General features: G+C 33.3%; 1 protein-coding gene across 4 annotated transcripts; it reads right to left on the bottom strand.

Annotated features, from left to right (window-relative positions):
* Nucleotides 1-2492: 2492 nt before the first annotated feature.
* On the bottom strand, nucleotides 2493-16212 carry LOC108209504 (DExH-box ATP-dependent RNA helicase DExH15 chloroplastic). 4 transcript variants are annotated; one of them, XR_010289031.1, is made up of 18 exons: nucleotides 15629-16208; nucleotides 15258-15433; nucleotides 14878-14991; nucleotides 13904-14012; nucleotides 13720-13806; nucleotides 11098-11216; nucleotides 10232-10382; nucleotides 9503-10099; nucleotides 9143-9421; nucleotides 8669-8875; nucleotides 8095-8442; nucleotides 6956-7192; nucleotides 5993-6213; nucleotides 5682-5781; nucleotides 5446-5592; nucleotides 4856-4972; nucleotides 3015-3189; nucleotides 2493-2732 (listed from the first exon to the last, which is right to left on the bottom strand). XR_010289031.1 is itself a non-coding variant. In XM_017380442.1 (16 exons), the coding sequence occupies exons 1-16, from the start codon at nucleotides 16103-16105 to the stop codon at nucleotides 4874-4876; spliced, it is 3468 nt and encodes a 1155-aa protein (XP_017235931.1). In that variant the 5' UTR covers nucleotides 16106-16208; the 3' UTR covers nucleotides 4855-4873. The 4 variants fall into 4 exon arrangements, 1 of the variants encoding a protein (XP_017235931.1); XR_001804633.1 differs by having other exon boundaries at nucleotides 3015-3101; XM_017380442.1 differs by lacking the exons at nucleotides 2493-2732; nucleotides 3015-3189 and having other exon boundaries at nucleotides 4855-4972.
* Nucleotides 16213-17407: the final 1195 nt, after the last annotated feature.

Below are 17407 nucleotides of genomic sequence, written 5' to 3'. Positions count from 1 at the left end.
TTCTAGAATGTGCTTAGTTATTATTACAAGTTCTAGTTAAACAATAAAATTGTTCAAATAATGAATAATTTAAATAAAAGCTTACAAATCCTACCCTTAATTTCGCAAGCTATGTAATAACAGGTATAAACCACCGTTATCCACTGCGTTTGTATAATTTTATATTTTTTCAGTTTAAAATATTTCATCAAGTAAATATTATCATTGTATTGAACTTTTGTGTTTATCCATTATTATCATTATTATATTTAAATTTCAAATAGAAAATAAATTTTATTTTTTTTATAGATTTGACAAAGATTTGTTTTGAGAAAAAAATCTAAACTTTATAGAATGATACCAATATTTTCGATCTGTTTTATTTAATTATCTACTTGTTATTTTTATCTTTTAGATTTCTTCTAATCCCTAATTCTAATATTATTAATTTGAATAAAATCATTTAAAGGCAAATTTGAATCAATCTATAATATTAATAATCTTAATATATAAGGAAGCTCAAGGATAAACCATATCCTTGCATATTGAATTATGATTTTAATTAATTAAAAATAGTATAGATTAAATTTGAAGGACTAAAAGTAATTTATCAAAAGACCTGAGGATGGATCATTGCGGCACATAATGAAACACAGCGACAGTAGAAGAAGTGTAAAACCGTGCGACTCTGGAATATTCAATCCCTCCGTAATTATTTTAATCACATGCTAATTAACTAGCTGATAGAGTCTAAATTATACCCAAAATCAGGTAAGGGCAGTGAATTTTAGCTGAAGAAATTGTTTCTACAACATATCCAATAATTTAAAACCTGAACTAAAAATAATTTATATATTATAAATGAATAATATATGATTATTAAAAGAAACCAGTGCCAATAAAATATTCATCTTTTCTATAATTTTAACAAATCCCCTAATATTGATTATATTTGTTGAACTTTAAAATCTTGCAGGTTCAGTAATTTTAATGATAATTTCCAGCCTTTTCCTTCATTTCTATTCGATCCTTAAACATTTTCTTTTACCTAAATCCTTGAGGGGTCGTTTGGTTCGCGCTTTCCTGGTATCAGGTATGAGTTTTATTCATTCCAAACCCATACCTGGTATTTGGTTGAAAATTTTGTTCCCTCAAACCCATTCCTCAAACCCAAGGTATGAGATTTTCATAGCCAAGGGGAGGTGGGTATGAAACATGGGTTTCAGGAATCAAACTCTTTTTCTTTTATTTTCATTACTATTTTTATCATTTCATGTAGATTATTAATACAAAATGAAATTAATGACTCAAAAATATATATAAATATTAATTTAATAATATTTTAAATTAATAACTCATAAATATTATAATTCAACCATATTCATTCCACCACTCAACCAAACACCTGATATCAGATATGATACCTCAAACCCATACCAGCTTAACCCGATTTCTCATTCCAACCTCATACCTCCTCTCCAACCAAACGACCTGAATGTTGACATATTCATCCCAATTATCCCCACATATTTTATACACACAAATGACGTCTGGACATGACCAATTATAATCTTACCACGTATAACTAAACTGCAACTTTGATTGTTAATAGCAATTATGAAGAGAGGAAATTTTAGATCAACGATTATTGGTTGCTTGGTCTTGATGATCCAAAAGATAAAGACTATGCACAAGTCTCTGTGATCAAACACCTGCATTGCTGATTCAGCCTTCCCGGTGAGGTGAAACAAAGTATAATTTTGATTTTCAAACTATGAACAATGAGACAAATCAATAACATAAGTATAAACCTCTCTTCTTCTCTATTAGAGTTTGTCCTTTTTCAAGTAAATCGAGGGGCTTCTACTAATTTTTTCGGTAAAAAGCCCCAACATCTTCATTATCTATTTTTTACTCTCGTTAATTTCTTTTCAATAAAATTCAATCTTTTGGGTGTTTGTGTGTCTCTCCTCTTGTAGTGTGTGTTTTGTCTCTTCTTTTGGAGTGTTTGTTTTTGTTTAGTCATGATTGGGTTTATTTCATGTTGGATCTGTTGAGAACAAGTTTATTGATGAGACAGTGGTGATTATTGCAAGAGCTCATCTTTCACAATCAAAGATTGTTCATCATTTACGGGTTTACACCGGGTTTACACTTTCGGCATGTCTATAGCTGGTATCTAGCATGTATATAGCTGAGGTGCCTTCGGCAGATCTATAGTAGCTGAGGTGCCTTCGGCAGATCTATAGCTAGTCTCCGGCATGTAAATAGTTGTGGTGCCACTTCTCCGATCACAATAGTTTTTATATGATATGGTCAATTGCAATGTTACTATTTTTAAAAATTTTGGTGCAATTTGGATCACTTGAGATGTCTTTGATTTCGTTTTTAGCTTTAAAATTTTTTAAATTCTATGTGTTAAATGATCAGGAAACAAATCATCTAATTATTTTTAATATGTTATTTATTTTATCACCTAGTTGGGGGTTTGTCCCAACTGAGTTATATTCAGGTTAATGAAATCTTTTTGCATTTGTCAAAAAAAATAACATAAGTATAAACAATTGAATATAAGTGTTGCATTCAGTTGCAACCCTCTACCATTTCTTGTTTTATGCTCTTTCTAACTACATTTCCTATATCAAAAATTCTATTTCCAGTCACCAGCTGCTCCCACTTTGTTTCATGTGGATCCAATCCTCGCTGCTTGCTTTGATTCAATAAATCCTTGACAAGCTTGGTTGCACCACTCACTATAAATAGAAAGAGACCAAAAGATAATATAATTAACTTAGCAAAAACTATTAAAATCAACTTCAATCATATTGCCGAGTTACTATTCTATGAACTTTAATCTTTTTAAGAAAATAGTATGATAATATATATAATTGCCTATATATATATAAACCCATACTGCTCTACCCCATCAAGAGAAGATTGTATCCCCGGTCCTTGGATAATAATTAAATATATATGACAAAAAATTATCAAGCATTAAAAGAAAGGAGTTTAATCATTTTTCTCGGTTTACTTACCGCCAAGCAAGATGCTAGCGGGTAGGATCGAGCAGCAGCAATAACTGTTTACCGTCTCGCTGATGATTGAGCATTCCAAATATTTTCCTTAACAAAATCAACAAAAAGATTTTCTTGATGGTACACCAGATGAATTGTAATATAAGGTATCTATCCAAGTATCAAGGCAACACTTCTGCTAAATCAGAAAGGGATAAAACTATAAAAAAAAATGTAGAATGCATATAAATGGACGGATCAGTATACTCTATAACAACCCAAATTCAGCAATTAACAAAAGTACTCCAGCAAATCGAAAACCCTCCAAAGTATTGCAGAATTCAACATTCAAGAAGGGGCCTGAATAGTGAATACTACCAATGGTTTCCTGTAACAGTAGAAGAAGAGACTGAGGGAGTGAAGACTACGTAATCAAAACCCTTCTCTTTCCCTCTCAACTCAATGACTCACCACCTTCCTCTCCCTTCATCTTTCCTCTGTTTTCTTTTCTTTACTCGAAGTAAGTCCTAGAGTCTAGAATTCTCTATCCTTATACAACAGCATTGACATGTATCATCTCCTAATTCAGAAACCTTTCCAGTATAGATGTCTGCGCTGATTATTTTCTTTAACATTGGTATTATATTACCTATCTCCTTCATCAAGTACATCTCATAATAATAAACTGCAAGGAAAGTCAACTTAGCATATACGATAACCACATTCCCTCTAGTGTATAGCTGTCATTATCACCAGTTAGGTCCCAAATTCTAGTATATAAAATTTTCTATTTCCAAGAAAGTCACCTTCTATAATGGCTGCCTGGTGGCAGCTAGTTCTTGAGCAGTTAAAAATTAACACTTATGAGTTATGTCTCCGACTCTCCGTACTTGTATGTGCAGTTAACCTCATTGCAATTTCAATGACTTCACTTTCTAATTACAATACATGTCTCATCTAAAAGCTAGATTCTTGAAGAGAAATTTCAACTAATGACCAACTGAATTCTACCATTATATATCAATATAGAGATGCATAGGTTCTTAAAGAAACAAGAGAAATAAAGACATATATAGGCCTTGTTTGGTTCACGGGTTTTATGGTTACACTGCAACTTATTATCCTTGTAAGTTGGTTACACTGCAATACTGCATAAAGTTCCTAATGTCCCGCGTACACCAAAAAGTGTAAAGTAATAAAAAGAGAAAAAAGTTAAAATAAACTATAAAGTAATAAAAATTTAAATGTTTATTCAAAAGAGAAAAAAGTTAAAATAATTTATGAAACTATACATTACAAGGGAGCCCCCCTTCCCAAATATAAACAACCCATTAGGATAGAGTATATTTTACATAACAGAAAATAAAGTATATATACATACTAATTAATACGGAATTTAAATTTAAAATATTAATATAAATATATAATGTTAATATGAGTAAATTCTAAATAAAAATTAATATTTTATCACATTTAATGTGGATTAGTCTTTTTTAACTTAGATTTTGACATATATTTATGGTTTTGACATAATATAATCTATATATAATATTTTAATGGGTGACCACGTAACTCACACTACCCACCTATGAGGTAAGTGGGTCACTGAGGAATTATATATACCTTGGAAATCTAGGTTGCTGTATATACCGGTAACATTGTCAAACCAAACGGTGTAACAAACTTGAGTTCCACGGAAGTAAGAGTTATTGCGTTGGATTACGTGATACCAAACGAGGCCATAGTTAAATTGACAAGCCTAAAAAACAGGTACTCATATATGAGATCGACACTAATTGTGCCCTACCACAACAAAGTAATTGAATATATAAACTCAATAATCATCAGCTCAAGTGACTGACCTTTATAGCAAAATAGCTTTATCCCGCCAATTCACTCATTGGCGGGCGGTCCATGACACTGGATGCTGCTACTGCATTTCTTTGCAGCAGGGGGTCGACATCAGGCAATTTAGGGATCTGAAGATAAGCAATACATATTAGTACCAAAAAAATAGCTTTTCTCAGTTATATTATGTTCGAATTTAGGAATGCCGGGGAGGGGGTCAACATCAGACAATTTAGGAATATGAAGATGAGCAATACATAGTAGTACCCAAAAAATAGCTTCTTTGAGTTATGTTATGTTCGAATTTAAAAAAACAAATACAGTTTTTAATACTTATAAAAAACAAATACAGTTTTTAATACTTATAGTATAGTTCATGTAAAATCTTTTGTAATATTTTAAAGTTTGCTCATTTAAAAATTTAGTTTTACTCCTTACAGATTCAACAAAAATTAAAGAATCTAGTTTTTAATTGTATTTTATGATCTAAAAAATGAAATAGCATATAAAATATCATCTTTGTTATATCTAGAGATTTTTGTCCAAACTTCGCCCTCTCACTTTCCGAATTTTAGCCCCATCCATTGTACAGTATATATTGTACCTGAACTAGTAAGTCGATTGTCCTTCGCAAAAGGCGAGCTAAATCACCTTCATCCATAGCACAGTCCATCATTATCTCTCTCCAAGTCAAACCAGAAGCCCAAGCTTCAACCATACCGGTAAATTGGCTATCCAAACAGCAGGGAATCTACACCATCAATGCACGTCTTACTATAAATAACATAAAGTGTATCAAGAAATAACAAAGATAAAGGATTCCCAATCTTATTATTTTACCTTCACGCCGTGCTTTTCTTGTAGTTGTACAATAGAACTTCTTTGCTCTTCCAGAACAGTGACAACCTTCAGAACAGCGGTTGAAGGTTCATAGATATAGCTGCAACACAGATTTTAATTAAATACAATCTAATAAACTTGTTCAATCATGAAAACAAAATTTGAGCTGCAGTTATTTGTGATTATTAGCATTCTTAAATTGATGGTGCTCCTTTATGTTCAACGCCCAGCTTGTAAGTTCTTATTAAAACTTCATTTACGATGTAACATGGCAAAAGCAAGCCCTTAAATTTAAATCAAAACAAAGGTACCTGTTGTTTTTCCAAGGTCGAACTTTAATCCCTTCAGAAACTAGGCTTCCACAAACAGCAGCTAGCTGCGCAGGTTTCAGGTTTAACATTATTTTATTTCTTAAGACCACTGCAAGCCAGAGCTCATTTTCTCCTCGAATTGCAGCTGCAGTTTCACCAAGCGGAAATATCACATGTGTATTAATGTCCAGTGCCCTAATTTCGTGGATGACACTGCTGACCTGTAAACATATTTTATTTATGACGTGTTTACAGACTACGATACTAGATTTTTAAGCGCAGTAGTAAATAAATTGCACAAAACTTGACATGCTCAAAAATATTACATATGGCTTCCATAACTTTGACTCTGTCAATGATAAATATTAAAAGAAGATTGCTATTGTAATTAAAACATCAGATTTATCATAACAGAACTTGCTTACAAGAACTAATCAATATTAAAAAACCCACCAGAGCACAAATTAAGGCAATCTTAAATGACTTTTGCTGCCCAAGTATAATATCCAGTTCTTTCAAATTCATCAACTAGGCCACTTCTGTTGTGGAGAAAAGTTCAATTTCAAAACCACAGGAAGATACCATTCAGCACATCTACTTAGAAGAGCCTTATTTTAAAATATTCTATGTCATGCACCATAGTCTTATGGTACTCCCTGAGTTATGATGCTGTATCTGCTCAAGAAATTTGATGCGACTAAATAAACAAAGCTAATAGATCATTCTAGAGCTAACCAAATAATAAAAGATATTACTGTCTACCCTCGAAGTCAAAAGCAGTACATTTTAATGCAGACTGAAACATATAATTTTCACACTTCAATTTTCCTACTCCAATGTTCACAGGACACAGGCCCTCATAAAAACTAGCATTGTCCTTTCTCCGGGAGCAAAAATTTTGTGTATTTATAAATTCGAGCATATAATTGAGAACCGAAGTAACTCTTTACGTGCTCAAGTTACCTGCTGAAACTCTTTCCATCCGGATGGTTCGATCTGTTCTATACGATTAATCAAGCGCTTCGACCTAGACTTCAAGCGCCGAATCTTTTCCATGGTAAACTTTGTCATGTCTAGAATCTTCTTATATTCTCTAAATCCTTCTGTGCGTGTTATCTTTTTCTTCAATCGGGAAACTTTATTCCTTTGTTCCTTGTAACATTCAACTGCATCATGGTATGCTTGTGAATAATGTAAAACCTAAAAAAAAAAAAAGCAATATTTACACGAGGTTATGAATTATACTCGAGTAAACTACAACGGCAATATGATGGTTGAACCCTTACCAGCTACTCAAAAATTGTGTCAAGATTGGAAAAAAAAGTTTGTCTAGATCAGGCAATGTGCAAAAAGACATGTTACCAAAGATGATTGTGTCAAAAAGAGTGTTCGGAGGCCTGCTATCAAAAATTCGCATCTTAAGATAATTCAAATTGATCAGCACGCATAGTCAAATATGACTATATGAAGTATATTGCGAGGTCTTAAAATGTGGTCCCAAGTTTTTTTTCTTTTGCACAAGATTAATTTTAAAAACTCAAATACTTACACATTTGGCTCTACTAAGAATCAAACCTCTACCTCTTGTTAACAAGACTATATACTGGGCTACAATACTAGGGATTGAGTTTTACTTCCGAAAGAAAAGGAAAGAAAAGGGAAGATGTGTTTCTCTCCAAAACCTTCCTCTTGAAATTATAAAATTTGAAGGAAAGACGTTTTCGATGAGTCCACCAATAACCATATCAACCTTTTCAACAAATTTCTTATTACGTTCATGCCCATACTTTCCTCTTATAAAATGTAAAACTCAAGAACATGTTCACTTCTTTGGAATTTTCTTTCTATTTCTACAAAAATCAGGAACACCCTGCTAAGCCGTTTCACATTAGACGAAAAAACAACAATTTTCCTATAGCTCCTAAAGGCCCATATGAAGGAATATTGTGTTTACTGCGAGGCTTAACATAAATTACAGCATTCCCCTCATAAGTGGTGTAATAGATTTGCAGATGTGAGCAAACCACTTTTTAAAAAGTATTTTTCATAAATTGAACATTCTGATCAGATATTAATATAAAGCAACATGTTATAATACTTGCCTCGTCTTTTTCAGAAAGACTACTCAAAACTGGCACATTAAGACTCCACGACCACGTCTCCAAAGATCCTTCGCCACACCAAAGGTCCCCAAGATCAGATTCTACTAGTTTCTGCCACTGAGTATCCTCCTTCTCGAGTAGGGTCATCATAATATCTCTTGGCAATGCATCACCTTGAGCCAACGCAACATTGGGAAATCCTGTTTTGTAGACCGACTTAATCCACTTCTCTGTAAAGAGATACCAAGAGTTATCCGAACCAAGAGCCACATAATAATACGGTTCAGAATTTTGCCCTTCAGTAGAGTTGATAAGAATATTTTCTCCATCAAGATCGAGTACATGGACCTGTTCTCAAGATGAAAGTGGTAACACTGTGAGAACATTGCACTGAAAAGGAGATAAATTGTGCTAAATATGAACCGGTTAAGAGTTTTTTCTCACTTGAGCTTACAACACTAAAATATGTAAGAAGGCTGAGACTTTTTTAATGTTAAACATGACTGTAACACGCTTTTCAGCTAATAAACACTCAAAGTGATTGATTTATCAACACAGGAGATACAACACCTACCATCTTTTTCAGTTTTATTCCATCCAAAATATCAGTGCTTCCCAAAAGAACAGCAGCGACCAGGTGTTGAACTCCACCAGAATCACTGTACTGCAAACACATAAAAGGCAAAGTTCCACCTTCCAACTCCTTTAGTAGAGGCCTCAGAGCAGACACCCTCTCTAATTCCATCTTTCTACGCAACTCCGTCCGTACACATTTTTCTGCCTGCCAATAAACAACACGCCTTCAGTAGTTGGTTTCAGACAACAACGATATTAATATTTAAATCAAGCCAATTAAAAAAAATCATAAACTAGAAAGCAAATACTTTGATTAATACACTTGAATCATTTTTATAAATATAAACTGTATTGTATACGCATTAACCAGAAAGGAAGACGCCGGGGGGGGGGAGGGGGGATCAAGTAATATGAAGTTGCATATTGAGAAAACCATAATATAATCCCTCTAATCTATAAACTAAACATCTACCTTTAGTTCATGCTGCAGATCTGTAATCTCCTTGTGTGCCATTGTCGTTAATGCCTTTTTGCTCTTGCGATCAATAGCTTCATCACTAATTTCTAAATGAAGCATTTCAATCTCACTTTCAATATTTTTGAGCTCCTCCTTTGCAGCAATCATAACATTGCTTCCTACATAATTTCCAAAACTCTGTTCAACTAACTTTCTGGCTTCTTCCATAGTTCGTCCGGCTCGGGAAATGCTTAATTCATCTGCTTCACTTAGTCCGCGAGTAATTTTTGCACCCTACAAATTAAGAATTAATTGTTTAGAAAGTTCATCAGTATCAAAGTTAAAGGAAAAGTGAAAGCCAACTGAAATACATACAGCAAGAAGATTCAGAACCATCCCATATGATGCTTTAAACTGTGACACGAGAGGTTTGAGTCCAGAAAAGAGAACCTCACAGCACTCTTCAGCCCCTTCAAAGACAGTCTGAACAAGAACAACATGACCCCTTTTGTCAATGCCTCTACGTCCAGCACGACCAGCCATTTGAAATAGTTCATTTGCAGTTAATTGTGTTCTTCCACTTTCAATTCTCTTGCTAAGAGATGAAACAACTGCTGTTCGCGCTGGCATATTGATTCCAGCAGCAAGAGTTTCGGTAGCAAAAACAACCTTAACAAGTCCACGCTGAAACAGCTCTTCCACAAAAGATTTCCAAAGTGGTAGACAACCAGCATGATGAGCAGCAACTCCTCGGAGAAGACCCTTAACAGAAGACTCCCGCACAGCATCGGGATATTTTGCACGTAATCTCTTTAAGGCCAGTTCAACTTCAGCCTTCTCATATTCATCCAGAAGACAGTCTTCAATATACTGAACAGCTGCGTCACATCCTTTCCTGCTAAAGATAAACCAAACTGCCGGCAGCATATCCCTCGTCTCAAGTTGCCACAATGTATCTATAACTTGAGGTACCTAAAGAATTAAACTAACCAATCATTCCTGACAAATAGTAATACTAATAAGAAGCACACCATACAGGTTGTATTAGATAGTAAATGAGGTATGATTCTATAGCATAGGACATGGAATAGAAAAGGTTCATACTTGGGAGCGGCGGAAGGTGTTTATGTCATTCCTTGAAGGAGGGGACATGTCATTCTCACGCTGTTTTCTAGATTTCCTTCTTCTAGATCCCTCGTCATCGTATGATTTCTCTCTCGCAGAATTTCGTTGCAGATAGTTAACCGACAGCTTCCTGTTCAGTTGGAAAGAAAATTTGCAAGGCACTTATTTGGTCCAAGTCTTCTTTATAGACATATAGTAATTATGCCTTTATGATTTGGAAAAGGTCCGGCAAAAAAAAAGGTTTGAGAAAACTGCTTCACGTGATCATTATATATTAGAAAAAAGCACAACTTCGATTTGTTAACCAGAAGTTAAAAAGTGCTCGACTTACTGTGGCTCATTAAGTTTCAAGACACAAAGCAAATTTTGCTTAAGCTGTACAAAAATTGCTTTTTTCTGGCTGAATTTTATCAATCTCTCGTCAAGAATGATAATTCAAACTTCCTATTAAATATATTACAAAACTTTTATTTAAAGATGTCTACATTTTAGTAAAATCTTTTTTGAAATATTGCATTTCATTTAGCAAAAGAAAAAGAAAAAGAAAGGAAATATTGCATTTCCAGTTTGAAAAGCTTTTCTGGCCATAAGAAATCATAACAAAGTTTTCAGATTTAAGTAGATTAAACGCAATGTGTCAAGTAAATTACCAGTAATCTATATCGCTTATTATAAATTGTAGGTGATTTGTATTTTTTTTTTTTTTATGACAGCATTATAAAATTCAGTAAAAGCATCAGAGCACTATCTGCTCTAACAAATCAGAAGTGAACTATTTAAATGACGCGGAGACACATATTATGGAGGTTTACTATACATGGTAGTAATAGTATTATGAAGGTTACCTATTCATTGTCGTTCCTTTATCATCAAGTAGGGGTGACAAAGCTGTCTTTGTGGAGAAGTGCCAATTTAGTGGTACAGGACGCCTTGATGACATCACCAACTCAGTTTTACCATGAATCTTGAAAAATCATGAAGCAAAATGAGAACGAAGTTAGCCATTATGAAACCACAACATTATTTGATAATATCAACTAGATAAAAGATTTTATAAAGAACATCGATATGGTTAGAAAAATCGTGGACTGAATTATAAATTTAGTTCTTAGACATTTGCTTTTAATTTTATATTTTTATTATTTTATAAAATAAATGCATTCCACCCATTCCTTTACATTTGGGTTGGGGCACGGAGGTTAACCAAAGTGTACAAAGTAGTGAGAAAGTGTAAGGAGAGTGGGTAAACTGGTGGGAGTATCCAATATTTAATTGATAGATATAGACAGGTGGAAATTAGTAGGTTAGATTAATTGTTATAATACAAAAGCTTACTACTTTCAGAAAGTTTTGAAATGTAAAGTATTGAGAGGGAGGTTCAGGAAAGAAAAGTGTAAAGAATTGTTAGGAAAAGAGGGAGTATGTGATGATAATTATCTATTACAATATGGATAGTAACTCGGATCAGTTACCACTAACCCAGATGGTATTTCTATCTATATAAAGAGATTTAGTTATCCAATATTAATCAAATCTTGAAAACTATAAATTAATGGATATGTAAAACACATGAAGATTATTAGTATAATTAGTATTTACTGATGTTTACGGAGATGTGTTCTATCTCATGTTTCTGATCCTTTCTCTTACTTGCCTTCCCACGAATTGGTTTCACAGCCAGCACAAAAACATAAGCTTTCTCTTAAGAAAGGGCTAGCCAAAATAAATGATGAATTGTTGTTTATTGAAAAAATCACTATGAAAAAACCTACTTGTCCTATAAAGCCATAAAGCCATATAATGTGGCAGAAATAAAACTGGCAACTCTGTATTTTATTTAAAGTTTTAAATAAAAGGCCTATGATTCCATATCTCTCATTGACTAAGTCAAAGGAATTTCTCTACACGTCCATGTTGATTATGTGATTTAATTATGCTTCAATGAAACCAAGACATCTAGCATTGGCATTCGTACATTCATTTGATCAATTCTTTGGGGTTATATAAAGTGATTTCGCATTGTGGATCATTCTTCACTTCAAAACTTGAGGGCGAGTTCTGTTTAAAGCGAAGATAATAATGCAGACAGGAAATAATTAGATTGGGCTACTGAAGTCTTTTAGTTAAAAAAAACTACATCTCCTCATAAAAAATAATTGCTACTCCCTCCGTCCCATCTATTTCTTTACACTCTCCTTTTTGGGATGTCCCTCTCAATTCTTTACATTTCAAAGTTTTCTAAAAATAGAAAATTTTTATAATATAAAAACTAAGCTCATCCACCTTTCCCAGTCTACCAATTAAATGTTAATGGGTCATACCACTTTCCCCATTTTTCTTACTCTTTCCCACTACTTTATACAATTTTCTTAACCTTTGTGCCCAATCTCAATGTAAAGAATCAGGTGGGACGGAGGGAGTATATAAGTAAATTCTTTGTACTTAAAAAAAAACTAGTAAATTAAGGAGACAACTTCTTTTTATTATTCAACTACTACAAATTAGAACATCCCTACTTATTTTAATTTTCTAATATAGTTAAACTTTATACATGCAATTAAATCTATTCCTCAGTAGTACATAAAACATATACTGTACAAGCTTATCTTTTATTTCATCCTCTCGCAACATTTTCCTCTCCTTTATAAAAACTTGCCCACGATCTCTATAAGTCTATTATAAATAACACAAAGTGATTTGTCCCAAAACCTAGAGACATCAAATTTCAACTCCATGATGATGTTGACTTCTCTGTTCACAACTTCAATTTTAGACGCCTTATCTACCTCTTCAATTACAGTGCAAATACACATAAGTTTGGGAGGTTTAACACTCTGATTGTTTCGACAACTAAAACATATTGGCCAAGTGATTACTTTCCTCATAGCATGTACTAGGTTAGACGGTGTTTATGTTTACTAGGTTTATTGGCACTTCTTTACCCCATCTCACCACTAAACCATCAATCATAACAAGTATACTTTGAAGTTTGGTATATATGCTTATGGCCTTCCCAACTCAATTGCCATGGCCACATTAGAACTTTTTTGATAAAGGGTACTCGTAAAAAGTAACAAAATTGAATACCAGACACTTCTATACTTATGATCCATTAAACAGACCTAGTATATGTTTCCCCAACTAGTCAACCACACATAACTCCATTCAAGGAACCTTCTCTTATCCCGCCCGGCCCGGACAAAATTTGTCAAATAAGTACAAAATACCAATTCACATGGACACCTCTTATATCCAGGGAAGAATGCAATAACCATCTGAATATTGTTAAAGTGTTCCAAAACTTGTCAATTAAACAATATAATGAAGTATAGAAGTTTCAGTTTTAAATTAGATACTTGCTACACTGAACCAAACAAAACGGGAAGCTTAGTATAGCGAGAGTGTTGAGGTTCGATAATTATTGAAGGTGCTAATATTAAACCTTAACAAGTGACTGTCTACTGTACCTGACCTATCCAGCCAGCTAGTTCGTCTGGGTTTGCCACGGTTGCTGACAAACATATAAGTTGAACTTCTTTTGGACAATAGATAACCTATATATATGTATTTACAAAACAATGGGTTAAGAACCGTCAAAGCATATTGGAGATCATGGATAAAGAAACAGCCTGGAAAATAATAGTTACGCACTATCTCTTCCCAAACAGTACCACGAGATATATCACTTAGATAATGCACTTCATCCAAAACAATAACATCAACTTGAAAAAGACCACCTTGTGATGAAACCATTCCAACACTGCATAAGAAATTGGAAAGAAAAACTATGATAATTTAAGGCTTTAAGCTGTTAATTTAGTCGAAAATAGCTACGGCATAAGATGCAGCTAGCAGCAACTGCAATAAGTACTAAAGAAGCTGCAAAAAATTATAGATTTGCAGGCAAATAAATTACTGTAATGATATGGATATGAAAACAAATGTATGGAAGGCTGAAAGCTTAACATTTAGTTTGTAAATTGTAAAGGATGTGTTACCCCAACTGAAGGGCGCGATTAATTTGGAAACTAAAATCAGACAGCTTTATGATCCACACACTATAATTTGTCTGATGGATAACCTTATTCTTCATTTATAACTATATATATAAGTGATTACTTTAGAATGAGATTTGTTGAATAGCTGTAGAAATAATTCAATCTTACTTGCAAAATTGCAGCAGGACAAAAATACAATTCAACAACTGAATAGTGGGTAAAAAAAAGTAAAGCTGAATAGACCCAGGACAGACGTTTAAATTTATTTCCCCACTCCCCCCGTGTATACACTCTAAATTGTTCTTCTGTCTAGATTTAAGACTCTATTTAGAGGATCGTGGTTGTCAAAAAAGGAAGGACTGAGAAACAGGATATCACTTTAAACAAGTAATATTCACTAAAGAACCAGATCAGAGAAATAGGGGATTGATGATTGAGCATGTCTAATGAATAGTCTTTATGCAGATCTCCATCTTGTATGATTGCAAAACTTATAAATCTATATTTTGAATTTTATTTAACATCAAGGTATGCATAAGTTATTTTTAACATAATATTTACATTTCATATCTTGTCCAAAATACAAATGCATATAAGTGCTTGCGAAAAAAATCAAATTTGGCATACCTCTGATATAACATGTTTCGAAGAATTTCAGTAGTCATGATTAGGACCCGAGCATCTTTATTAATTGCAGAGTCCCCTGTCAAAAGACCGACATTACCATCGCCAAATGTCTCACTGAGGCAAAAACACACTAAAGCATGATCACACGCATATCCCAGAATAATGAACCTTCAAATTTGTAATTATTATAACCAACTTAGAGTCCTTATTTTAAGAAAGATAATGACAAAGTGCCCCCTGAATAACATATCTGATGACATGAGATAAAATTCAACATATAATCAAACTGTATCAAACAGCAATCTAATTATGAAGTGTCAAATTCACCCTACATCTCTAATTTTAATTAATTTAACAGCAGAAGTAATAGAATTACATACCGAAACTCTCTGAATTTCTGATTTGACAATGCCTTGAGAGGTGTGGTGTAGAACAACCTTCTTCCTCTAGCTACAGTAGCAACTGCTGCAGCTTCTGCAATCAAGGTCTTTCCGCTGCTTGTAGGTGCTGAAACCACAACCGACGAACCTTTTAAAAATGCTTCAATCGACAATCTCTATACGAAAATAGGAATACATACCAAATTAACAAACTTAGATAATTAAATCACTTGATTGTCTGAATAGACAAATATACGAAAATCGTAAATTCATGACCTCCTTATCTTAATCAGGCAAAGCATGATAATCATACAATGAGCTAGAGTGTATATATTTGCATAATCAAAAGTGAATTTGAAAGGATAAACAACCTGAAACTTATCGATACGAAAATCGTAAATCGACTTAAGCTCTTCGATATTAATAATCTCTTCACCGAACAATTTAACTTCATTACAAAGTCTCTCAACTCTTTGCCACTTAAACTCCTCATACGTCGACTTCAACTCCGGCGCAATGACGTCACCATCTCCGTCCGCTGAATCTTCGGTTTCATCCTCACTATCATCATCTTCTTCTTCAATGCCTTCGGAGACTTCTCCGGAGATATCGTCGTACTCTTCCGCAGCTTCGTCATCGTCGTCGTCGGCATCGGAGAGCTGAGAGTCGAGGGCGAAGAGAGGCTTTGGGAACTTGTAGAAGGTTCGAATTGAGAGAGGCGTTTGAGCGCGGAGCTTGCGAAATGGTAGGGTTTGGTAGATGCGGTGAGTGTAGAGAGATGAGAGTGGGAGAGAGACGAGAGATAAAGGGAGCGGTTGAGGAGAGAGGAGAGAGAATGGGACGCTCATGGCGGGAGTGGGAGGGATTGAAGATAATTGCGTGTAGGTGTTATGCTGTATCGTGTATCCATTCTTGTTCAGGCTTAAATTCCTGTTTTAATTGGCCGTTGATCCTGTTGCGTTAAATATTGGGAATCAAACTATTATTAATCGTATACACCTTGTTATCCACATTGAGCTAAAAATTTGCTCCTTCGCTTTTGAAGTATAAGTCGTTTAACTTTTTGGCACATATTTTGAAATTTTTTGACCGCATAGTTAAGATCATTATTTTTGATTTTTTTTTTTTTGAATAAAAATATTTAATTACTGTTTTAAATTAAAAAATGAATATTTTAAAAATAACAATTTTAACTAAGCGGTCAAAAGATTTAGAAATGTCTGCCAAAAAGTTAAGCGACTTATATTTCAAAACGAAGGGAGTATCTAACAAATGCATTTACTCCGATTTCTCCTATTTTTTTGGTTCTGCTTGCGATCTATTCTCGGAGAATTTTTAAATTTAAAATAATCGGAAATTTCGTTGTCTTTTTTTCTCTATTTCAAACGGGAGGACTTTCGGTCCGATTTTTGTTGTTTCTTTCTGTGGTTCCGTTTCAGATTTAAGATTTATTTATCTTTAGTTATTATTTTAGTTGGTGTAGTCTCTCCTTAGTGAGAGTTGGATGTTTTTTTCTTTCTTGAGAGTTTTGGTTTTTCACTTTTTTATTTGTAAGAGTATGATTTTTGATTTGGTGATAAAAACTGTTATACGATTACAATTATAGTCGATAACTCAAACACGATTAAGTGTAATCGGATGTGGAGAAGATTGTACTTGTAAATATCCCATCTTCAATCAATCGCGTGATTCCATAAATTGTTGATTAATTAATAATTGTTTCTGTTTTATATTTGTTCGACGTGACTGTTTTTTAGACGCATGACCTTTCATTATTGAATTGATTTTATACATTAAAAAACTACCATTGATAATTAATTCATGTTAATATAGTAATTGATATGATAAAATTATATATTATAATTTAAATTAATATTCTATCAAATTTAGTTTTTAAATTAATATATATAGTAATTACAATAAAATAATTATAAAAAACCAGTTCTTAATAATTAATATTACTTTAAGAAATTATAAAAATAATATTAAACTTTTTTACTCGCAAATAGTTTGTCTAAATGACGAACTTACTAGGATGGATTTTATCCTTCGCAGTTAAAATCAACTTATTTTTGTTTCTTTGGATAATAAACTTATAAATTATAATTTAAAGAATTGAAAATACTATATAATTTGGTTTTTTAAATGTT

This window comes from Daucus carota, chromosome 2 (assembly GCF_001625215.2).
Source record: "Daucus carota subsp. sativus chromosome 2, DH1 v3.0, whole genome shotgun sequence".
NCBI classification, from domain to species: domain Eukaryota; kingdom Viridiplantae; phylum Streptophyta; class Magnoliopsida; order Apiales; family Apiaceae; genus Daucus; species Daucus carota.
Note: the sequence above shows the minus strand (reverse complement) of the source record. Positions and strands in the feature narration are given on the sequence as shown.